The following is an 11,396-nucleotide window of genomic DNA, read 5'->3' as shown; positions in this document are numbered from 1 at the left end:
ATTGGTTCAGAGATCGACAGAATCATTCGCAACTTCAAGAAGGACTCACCCAGCAGGAAAACACGTCAATATCTCGAAGATCGTAAAACAACTTTAGAACAGTTATTAGCTGACTTCAAGGCTAATGATGAGCAACTACAACAAGCCGATGTACTAGCAAGAACATCGGAATATTTCACACAAGATTACGGCATGGTAATCATAAATTTGGGTAACAAATATATCACCAGAATAACTCAAGAGCTGGAAGCATTACCCATTAAGGCTCAACCATCAACAATAAAGGGGTTGGACCTTCAGATAAATAATGATGTTGAAGCTCCTGAAATAGTATTACCTACTGGTGGTCAAGAGAATGAAATTATTCAGGCATTAGTCAACAGACGAAATGCAGTGTGTAAATCAATCAATCGTCTCATCGACAATGTGAGACAAGATAACCAGCAACAGGTACCACAATATTTTGCAGTAAAATTAGCTACGCTTACCAAGTTATGGGATCAGGCTGAAGGTTTAAATTTTACTATTCAGGAACGGCAAGACAACCCTCCTGATTGCAATCATTATCTAGCACTGGAACAGTTGGTGCAAGATACAATGGTGGAATGGACTAGTAAGTCGACCAAGATTGAGACATCAATTAGGTCAACTTATCAACCATCGGCTACTTTGCCAACAATATCTCTTCCAAAGTTCAGTGGAGATTATTTGAGTTGGCGACAATTCAGTGATCTGTTTGCACAACTGATACACAATCAAAGAATATCAGACTCACAGAAACTCTGGTATTTGAAAACCAATATTCAAGGCGAAGCTGAAGCACTCATCAAGCATTTGCAAATATCAGATGCAAATTATGAGACGGCATGGCAATTACTACAAAGTAGATATGAAAATAAAAGAGTTCTAGTATCAGCAGTTTTGCAACGTTTGACAGCTCAAAACTCTTTATATGACCATCCAACAGTCCAAGCCATTAAAAATATGCATGACACAACAAAGGAAAGTCTATGTGAACTTCATAATTTAAATATTGAAACATCAACTTGGGATCCAATTTTAGTTCACATACTACTAAAAAAGTTGGATAAAAATACACATTGCAGTTTTGAACAAACTCTTACTAACCCAAGGGAGATGCCCACAATAAAACAATTCTTAGAATTTTTAGAATTGAAATTTCAGTCACTTGAGGCTATAGGTCTACGAGAAAATGCAGTATATAAACCCAACAAAATATAGCCGTAACTATGGTTTGTTCAGATCTATGTAAAGTTAGTAATACAGATAAACATCCGATGTACTATTGCAAAAAATTCATTGAAATGACTCCTCCTGAACGATTAAATTGGATTCAACGACAAAAACTATGTGTGAATTGTTTCAAATCCGATCATAAAGCAAAGGTTTGTGAAGCTGGATCATGTAAAAAATGTGCCAAGAAGCATAACACTTTGCTTCAGTTAGAGCAACAGTCACCTAAACCTTCAAGGGCACCAGCAGCAAACACAAAGTCAACCACAACATTGATCAACGCTAATGAATCGCCATCCATAACAGCAATAACTAATGCAAAGGGTACTCGTAATTACGTTCTGCTAGCCACTGCAAAGGTGCGCATTATTGCAAACAATGGACGAACGTGTGATGTTCGTGCCATACTCGACTCAGGTTCTCAAGTGAACCTAGTAACCCAAAGAGTAATCAACAAGTTATCTTTAATTACCACAAATTCAAATCTATCGATCGAAGGTATTGGCCGTCAATTCGGGAACTCAAAATCTCGCGTAAATGTTGAACTGCAGGCTACTAATGGAAGCTTCAGGACGAGACTTGAGGCATTTGTATTGCCACAAATAATATCAGCACAACCGTCACGAGACCTAGATATCTCGGATTGGCAGATCCCACAGAATGTAGAATTAGCAGACCCCAGCTTTAACAGATCTGGAAGAATTGACATGCTGATTGGTGCTGAATTCTATCATACTCTACTTCAACCAGAACAATTGATAATAGGAAAGAATTCGCCACTGTTACAAAATTCGGTTCTAGGTTGGTTGGTGGTTGGTAAGACTAAAACTACAACAGATATTAAACCAACATGCGCTATTACTACAGGAGAAGTTGGTGAAATGTCAGAAATGATAGAACGATTTTGGAAGTTAGATAACATTGAGACTGCAGAAAGGGTTTTGACTTTATCTGAGAAATGGTGTGAAAATCACTTAACAAATTATGTAAAGACAAATCACGATGGTCGTTTCATTGTACGCTTACCCTTCCGCGATGATCCCACAACACTTGGTAGATCGCGTGAGATAGCATTCAATCGATTTTGTTCTCTGGAAAGGAAGTTACAAAGGGACCCAAATTTATACAAGGAGTACATAAAGTTCATGGATGACTATGAGTCATTAGGTCACATGGAAAAAGTTTGCCCGAAAGATGTCAAAGGAGCACAATATTTCATTCCTCATCATTGTGTCTTGAAACCTGACAGCACTACAACCAAATTGAGAGTTGTCTTTGATGCATCAGCAAAAACATCAAGCGGTTTAGCACTAAACGATATTTTGCACAAAGGTCCAACAGTGCAAAGTGATCTTTTTTCAATACTCTTGCGTTTTAGAATACACCGGTTTGTATTTACGGCTGATATTGAGAAAATGTACCGGCAAATTCAAGTACATGATGAAGATACAGCACAGCAGCTGATAATCTGGAGAAAAAGTGCTGATGATAATATACAATATTACCGACTGAAAACGGTTACATATTTATTTATTTTTATTTATTTATTTATTTATTTAAATGCATTAAGGGACAACCCTTTTTATTGCAGTATCTTAAAGCTAATTTAAAGAATAAAAATAAAAATAAAAAATACAATAAAATAAAATAAAAAAAAGTAATTTAAGTTTTCAGAGAATATAGTAATAACATATGTAAAAAGTATTAAAATTATAGGTATGGAACGAAGTCAGCCCCTTATCTTGCAACAAAATGTCTTCAACACCTTGCGAAACATAATATGACCAACTATCCGCTTGGAGCACCTGCATTACTTAATGATTTTTATGTAGATGACTGTTTAAGCGGAACTAACAGCATCATTACCGCCTTAGACACTCAACAACAACTTACGGAACTGCTCAGTAAATCAGGATTTAAGCTGAGAAAATGGTGCTCAAATAATACACGACTCCTACAAAACATTCCGATAGAAGACCAAGAAATCAACCTTGATTTAGATGACTCAGCCATAAAGCCAACAAAAACATTAGGCATTATTTGGCTCCCGAAATCAGACGAATTTTGCGGTAAGGCAGAGATGTCATCAGAGCAACCTATCACGAAGCGGATTGTGGCATCGGACTTAGCTCGAATTTTTGATCCTTTGGGAATTTTTGGCCCCATTACTGTAACAGCTAAAATATTCATGCAGGAATTGTGGCAACAAAACTATTCCTGGGATGCGGAACTGTTACCTCAGGCTCAGCTAGAATGGAAGCGTTTTAGAACTGACTTACAAACATTAAATACTGTGAAAGTACCCAGACATATTTTTAATTCGACGGTTCCCTGTTCGATTCAATTACACGTGTTTACGGATGCATCAGAGAAGGCATATGGAGCAGCTATGTACGTGCGAGCAATATATAATGATAAGATAATAACATCGAGACTATTGTGCGCCAAATCTAGAATAGCACCATTAAAGAAACAGACACTTCCACGACTAGAACTCTGCGCAGCATTGCTGGGAGTCGAATTAGCAGAAAGAGTTAAACAAGATTTAAAGTATCAAAACGTGCCAACCTACTTTTGGTCTGATTCCAAAATTGTTTTGTCATGGATAATATCTTCATCTGCCTCATTGCACACATTCGTAGCAAATCGTATTAGCAAAATTCAAGAGATGTCACATGCTGATCAATGGCATCATGTGGCGTCAAAGGATAATCCTGCTGACATCATTTCCAGAGGAATAAAGGTTAAAATGTTCAATTATTCACATATATGGTTTTTTGGTCCACTCTTTCTTCATGGAAGTAACGAATTTTGGCAACAGCCAAACCCAAAGGCATTTAACATTTCAACTGATATCGAAAGACGACAAGGACATACAGTTAACATTATCATTCAAACGACTGGTTCTGATCACATGATAAATCAAATTGATCATCGAAACTCATTTAGATATCTTCAAAGAACAATTGCTTATGTTCGCCGTGTATTTCATCGCACACAATCACCAACAAGAACACTTTCTCCAAAGGAATTACGAGATGCATTAGTCTTCATAATTAAAACTATTCAGGGCTCAGAATTTGCAAAGGAAATCTCTGATTTAAAACAATGTAAAGCAGTCAACAGTTCGAGTCAACTAAATACTTTAGCACCGTTCATTGACGAACAAGGTGTACTTCGTGTTGGAGGAAGGCTTGAAGCATCAACATTGCCATATGATGCTAAACAGTAATTCCTTACAATCACTCAATAGTGAAATTGATGTTCATAATGAAACATGAAGAAAATTCCCATTGTGCTCCACAATTATTGCTAAGCATAATGAGACAAAACTTCTGGCCGATTAAAGGAAAGATTATGGCGCGAAACATTGTTCACAGCTGTGTCATCTGTTCAAAGGCAAAACCAAAACTGATGGACCAACTCATGGGCAACTTACCGACTGATCGAGTTACTCTAACTAAACCATTTTTTACCACAGGAGTTGATTACTGTGGTCCGATATGGATTCATTATAAAATTAGAGGAAAAAGGCCAACAAAGGCATATTTAGCAGTATTTTGCTGTTTCGCGACTAAGGCTGTTCACCTAGAAGTGGTGAGTGACCTGACAACAGAGGCATTCATAGCCGCTATTCAACGTTTTATCAGCAGAAGAGGAAGATGCCAAACAATTTATAGTGACAATGCGACTAACCTTGTTGGGGCGAGAAACCAACTACAAGAGCTCCAGTTTACCATTTATTCAGAAAATGGTAAAGAAAAGATCATTAAGACCAGTAGTAACAAGGGAATTGACTTCAAATTCATTCCACCAAGAGCTCCTCATTTTGGAGGACTCTGGGAAGCTGCCGTCAAGTCAGCTAAACATTTAATGATTAAAGGAATTTTCAGCGCTTCATTGACTTATGAAGAATTGACAACAGTCATAACTGAAATAGAAGCCATGTTAAATTCAAGGCCAATAACAAAAATGTCATCCGATCCAAATGATCTAACAGCGCTTACACCAGGACACTTTCTCATAGGCGAACCACCTACCACTAATGTAGATCCTTATCAAAAGGAGAGCCGAATGAGTTTATCATCACGATGGCGTTTAGTTTCTGAACTCAAACAAGAATTCTGGAGAAGATGGTCAAAGGAATATCTCAATGAACTCCAATCAAGGTACAAATGGAAACAACAAAAGGCAAATCTATGCCAAGGTGATTTAGTCATTATTAAAGATGATAATCTACCCATGTACAAATGGCCTCTTGGCAGGGTGCAACAGGTGTATGAAGGAGAAGATGGTTTGGTCCGTGTAGCTGACATAAAAACAGCCAATGGGATTTTTAAACGATCAGTACGATCATTGGCCCCCCTACCCACTGAAGGCAGCATTAATCAAAATCCAACAAAACAAAATTCTACTGTCACACAAACAAGACGAACGAATGAACCTAGTGAAGCGTTGCCAAAGCGTCGAAAGATATATGATGGCACATCTTTAATGATGACCATACTTGGTCAAACACCAAACGTCTACAATTCAGACACATCAAACGCTTACCGACACCATGTATGAATCTTACACTGCATTTAGTGAGATACCTGTCATCAATAACTCAGAATTATGGTCAAAGTTTAAAGGAAGTTCATTGAATCTCAGCAATGAACTTAAACAGTTAAAGCTACTTCACAATACTCTGAAAGATGAAAAATTCGCTGAATTACCACACAAACTACAGACGGACAGCATGCACCATTACGCAATTAATTCCATAACCCTAATTCTTGTCGTTGGAGCCATCATATGGATGATATGGAAAATAAAGCAGGTAAAGCATCCAGAAGTCAATCAGCCAACACAAACTCTCACACCAAACGCGATGCCACGAACAAGATTTACTTTGGAGCCTGAAACAATTACATAGCTTCTCAAATTCTCATGATGCTATAAACTCTAAATTTTATATTTTTATGTTTATAATATTGTATAACTATTTAATGTTTAAAAATTATATGTGTATTTATATATCCACAAAATGTTGTAATTATTTTTTTTATTTTTTTTTGTTGATTTTTAAAAAAAAAAAAACACATAATGCATTGCAAATCAAATTAATCATTGCTCATAGATTCATTCTTGAATAACGTAATTCAAGCCGGGCAGAATGTTAAGTTTAACAAACCTAACATATTTTAGCTCGCTGGTAATCACGCTTATGAAGCAAATAAATATTGTAAATATTTACGTTTATAAGTTCAATAACTTCACATATTGTATTTATGCTTATGCAGCAATATGTGAAATTTTAATTATTATTTTAGTCACCAATAATTGTAATTATTATTATGCTTAGTAAGTAATTTTATACTATATAAGGAAACAATATTAATAATAAAGATGAAAGCGAAAACAATCGTCTTTACTTCACAATCAAAAATTGGTTATTGGTAGATGTGCCTTTTAACCACTGTAGAAACAAAATAAAAATTATTTACTTACTTGGCTAGCGGTTTATGTGCCTGCAAGCCTTTCATCTTAACTACCTGATTATTGGTTTATGTGCCTAATAGTCAGTGTAACAAAGTAAGCAAATATAGACATTGATACCACCTCAGATTACGTGGTATACATTGTTGCAAAACTGCTGTTAAACTTAACACGTCTTTTAGTGCCCCCTCCAGCAACGCAGTTTGCGTCTTATCTTATCCTTCTCCTCGAACTTGATACTACCAACTCTTTCTATCTGGTCCCATAAAAATTCGACCTCTAGTCAATTGCAAAAAATCTTTATCTTTATTTATTCCCCGTAACTGCTCCCACTCTTTTACCAATACCTTTCCTATAAAATTATTTACTGAGGTTAGCTCCTGCTTTAACTGCTCCACCCCATTCTCCATACAGCTTGCCTATCCACAATAATAAATTTTATAAAAAAAAATTAATTTGCTTGCGATGTTTAATTGAATTTGTCATGTAATTTCAAAAATAACAAAAAATAATTTTATTTTAATATCTTTTGGAATCATATATGACTTCACTTTTTAACCTTCTATGTTAGTGCCTAACAATATTTATTTCCATTTCAATATTTCCTATATGGAAACACATGAAACCGTAGTAATGTTGTGTAAAACTAACAATGAGAAACTCTAAATCTAATTTTTTTTTTTATAGCGTATTTTATATCTAAACCTATATGTCCTCTTAAATCTCAAATTACTTATTAAAAATTATAATAGCCGACTAGAAAGAACTAAACAAATCAATTATGTGATTCAAATACACTGAAACTAAACCTAGAGTAAAAATTTTATAGACATATATATTAGGATTCTTTTTCTAATATTATAACTATTGCAACTTCATTTCCTTTTAATACTTCAAAATTTTGTATAAAAACAAGTTTTTACTATTATTAACATATATATAAATATCTACGCATAAATATGTAATATATGTAAGCACGTCTATGTAATATATAACTTATATATATTGAGAGAGAAAAAAGAATCCAATATCAAATTCTATATCTGATTAAATAAATACTTTGAACATTGAAATTTTAATTGAAAAAGTTGTTACAAAATAATGTTGTAAATAAAATAATTTTTCCGTCAGGAATTTATTACTTTATTATGTGAATTTTTCCCAACATAATTCATGCAAAATCCATAAGTTTCAAATTTAACAACACGAAACTTTAAAAAAAAAAATTTTCCTCAGTATAAACAACACAGAGAGAAAGAAAAAAATTACTTTTTAGCGAATTCTCCTAAACAAATTGAAAATGTATTCTAATTATAAAAAATATATAAAAATATAATTAATATAATTAACCAATTATTAATGATTTCCAGCATACATACTGTGCTACAATTAAAGTATTCTATACAAAAGATGAAATTTTCCGTTTTTTTTTTAACTATACCAATAATTTAATAATATTACAATGTTATTTAGAATGTACCATTTAAAAGTGTTTCCTTTTTATAGCCACTCTGTTGTTGTTGTTGGTTCTGCTTATTTGACGACGCGGCTGTTGTTGATTTGGTGATAATTGCTGTTGTTGTTGCTGGTATTTGGTTCTGTTGCAGTGAAGCGCGTTAGTTTCCAACAAAATTCCAAATTAAACTTTGTTTTAAAAGCTTTATTCTGTTTATAGTTTATTTAAAGTAAACACAATTTACACTTTGATTTTTGCGTCTTTAAATATAAAATTAAATTAATATTAAATTAATGTTTAATTTTCTGCTGCTGCCGTCCGTTGAGCTTTGAAGTCCAAAAGCTTTTTTTTTTTTTTATTTTATTATATTTTGATAATTGCACTTTAATGTTTTTGCACTCTTGTTTTTCTTTATATCTCTCTTTTTTTTTTATTTTAGTCTGCTAGAGTAAGGCCAAAGTAAAATATTAGTTCTCTTAGAAACTTTACTTCTCTTAACTTTTCTTACAAAAACTTGACTTTGCCTAAGTGAAAACCACGTTTTATCTTTGCGCTTTTGCTGTTGAACGTATGGTTGTTCTCGTTTTTCTTTTTTTTTTTTTTAAAAAACCAATTCCAATGTTTTTTAACAAAATTGTTAATATACATAATCCACTTCCGATTTTTTGTTTTATTTATTTTTTTTTTACAAAAATTTTCTATATTTGCAATGTAATTAAGTTTATTAATTATAACCACCATTTCTTTTATTTAATGTGACAAAAGTTTTAACGTTCAAATTTTCAAAAAAAAATACCGTACCATTATTAAGAACACATTTTTCCTTCTTATTTTCACTTCCGTTCACACTTTGTAAAAATGTGATTTTCAATATTATTCAATATTATACAATATTTTATAAAATTTGTTCAAATTTTTAAATTCGTAAGGTTTTATATATAAAAAAAGTAATATCGTTCAATTATCAAGAACACATTTTTTCTAATTTTGTTTTCACTTCCGTTCACATTTTGAAAAAAATGTGATCCTACCGGCTGCGCCAAAAATGTTAAGTCACATACATAAAATATGTATGCCTATACACTACAATTGCTTATTTTCAACTTTTAAAATATTTAATAATAAATTATTTAATTCCATTATTTAAGAGTATATTTTATTTATAACATTTCTTAAGTGCAGTTTTTCCATTTATTTATTAAATAATGAATATAATTTAATTTTAATTGAAAACTTTAAAATATTTTAAATAATTTTCCAGCTCCGATGTTTGTTTCAACTTAATTAAGTCACATACATAAAATATGTATGCCTCTACACTTCGCTTGCCTATTTTCAACTGACCCTGCTACCACGAGGTTCTGCAAGATCTCCCTCAACTGCACACGTTGTTCGAAAAAAGCTCGTCGGAATCGACCGGTTTATCTACTGCGCCTCTCTTACATGCGCGCTCACCATTTTCTGCCGGTCGACCTGACCCTGATGACACCCTATTGAAGGTGCATTCACAACATCACAAATTCGATGGTTTTACGATCGTACATGTTAAAATATGCAAAATATAAGAGTTTTGAGAAACTTACTGAAAATCACAAATTCGATATGGTTTTACGATCGCACATGTTAAAATATGCAAAATATAAGACTTTTGAGAAACTTACTGAAAATCGCAAATTCGATCGCACATGTTAAAATACGCAAAATATTAGAGTTTTTAGGAACTTACTGAAAATCACAAATTCGATGGTTTTACGATCGTACATGTTAAAATGTGTAAAATTTCAGTTTTTGAAATTTACTGAAAATCACAAATTCGATGGTTTTACGATCGCACATGTTAAAATATGCAAAAATATAAGAGTTTTGAGAAACTTATTGAAAATCACAAATTCGATGGTTTTACGATCGCACATGTTAAAATATGCAAAATATAAGAGTTTTGAGAAACTTATTGAAAATCACAAATTCGATGGTTTCACGATCGTACATGTTAAAATATGCAAAATATAAGAGTTTTGAGAATCTTACTGAAAATCACAAATTCGATGGTTTTACGATCGCACATGTTAAAATATGCAAAATATAATAGTTTTGAGAAACTTGTTGAAAATCACAAATTCGGTGGTTTTACGATCGTACATGTTAAAATGTGTAAAATATAAGAGTTTTGAGAAACTTACTGAAAATCGGAAATTCGATGGTTTTACGATCGTACATGTTAAAATATGCAAAATATAATAGTTTTGAGAAACTTATTGAAAATCACAAATTTGATGGTTTTACGATCGCACATGTTAAAATATGCAAAATATAAGAGTTTTGAGAAACCTACTGAAAATCACAAATTCGATGGTTTTACGATCGTACATGTTAAAATATGCAAAATATAAGAGTTATGAGAAACTTGCTTAAAGTCACATATTCCATGGTTTTACGATCGTACATGTTAAAATGTGCAACATACTAGAGTTTTGAGAAACTTGTTGAAAATCACAAATTCGGTGGTTTTACGATCGTACATGTTAAAATATGCAAAATATAGGAGTTTTGAGAAACTTATTGAAAATCACAAATTCGATGGTTTTACGATCGTACATGTTAAAATATGCAAAATATAAGAGTTTTGAGAAACTTACTGAAAATCACAAATTCGATGGTTATACGATCGCACATGTTAAAATATGCAAAATATAAGAGTTTTGAGAAACTTATTTTAAGTCTCAAATTCGATGGTTTTACGATCTTACATGTTAACATATGCCAATTATAAGGGTTTTTAGAAATTTGCTTAAAGTCACAAATTCGATGGTTTTACGATCTTACATGTTACAATATGCAAAATATAAGAGTTTTGAGAAACTCACTTTAAGTCTCAAATTCGATGGTTTTACGATCTTACATGTTAAAATATGCGAATTATAAGGGTTTTTAGAAACTTGCTTAAAGTCACAAATTCGATGGTTTTACGATCTTACATGTTACAATATGCAGTATATAAGAGTTTTTAGAAACTTGCTTAAAGTCACAAATTCGATGGTTTTACGATCTTACATGTTAAAATATGCGAAATATAAGAGTTTTTAGAAACTTGCTTAAAGTCACAAATTCGATGGTTTTACGATCTTACATGTTACGATATGCAAAATATAAGAGTTTTGAGAAATTCACTTAAAGTCACAAGTTCGATGGTTTTACGATCTTACAT

General features: G+C 32.7%; 2 protein-coding genes across 2 annotated transcripts; both read left to right on the top strand.

Annotated features, from left to right (window-relative positions):
- The first annotated feature begins 1,250 nt into the window (after positions 1-1,250).
- Positions 1,251-4,486, top strand: LOC119663557. The gene is made up of 2 exons (XM_038073168.1): positions 1,251-2,641; positions 2,971-4,486. Exons 1-2 carry the CDS (start codon positions 1,251-1,253, stop codon positions 4,484-4,486), a joined length of 2,907 nt encoding a protein of 968 aa, XP_037929096.1.
- Positions 4,487-4,524: 38 nt separating this feature from the next.
- Positions 4,525-5,823, top strand: LOC119663556. Its single transcript, XM_038073166.1, has one exon. It carries the CDS (start codon positions 4,525-4,527, stop codon positions 5,821-5,823), a length of 1,299 nt encoding a protein of 432 aa, XP_037929094.1.
- The last annotated feature ends 5,573 nt before the right edge of the window (positions 5,824-11,396 follow it).

This window comes from Teleopsis dalmanni, unplaced genomic scaffold (genome assembly GCF_002237135.1).
Source record: "Teleopsis dalmanni isolate 2A unplaced genomic scaffold, ASM223713v2 unscaffolded_contig_0573, whole genome shotgun sequence".
Lineage (NCBI taxonomy): Eukaryota > Metazoa > Arthropoda > Insecta > Diptera > Diopsidae > Teleopsis > Teleopsis dalmanni.
This window is presented reverse-complemented; position numbering and strand designations above follow the sequence as displayed.

Bases quoted from the DNA above. Each gene is read 5' to 3' on its own strand.
- LOC119663557 (XM_038073168.1), top strand. From the start codon at position 1,251: ATGGTTTGTTCAGATCTATGTAAAGTTAGTAATACAGATAAACATCCG. The intron at 2,642-2,970 runs GTTTGTATTTAC...TTAAAATTATAG, and splicing joins TTGCGTTTTAGAATACACCG to GTATGGAACGAAGTCAGCCC.
- LOC119663556 (XM_038073166.1), top strand. From the start codon at position 4,525: ATGAAACATGAAGAAAATTCCCATTGTGCTCCACAATTATTGCTAAGC.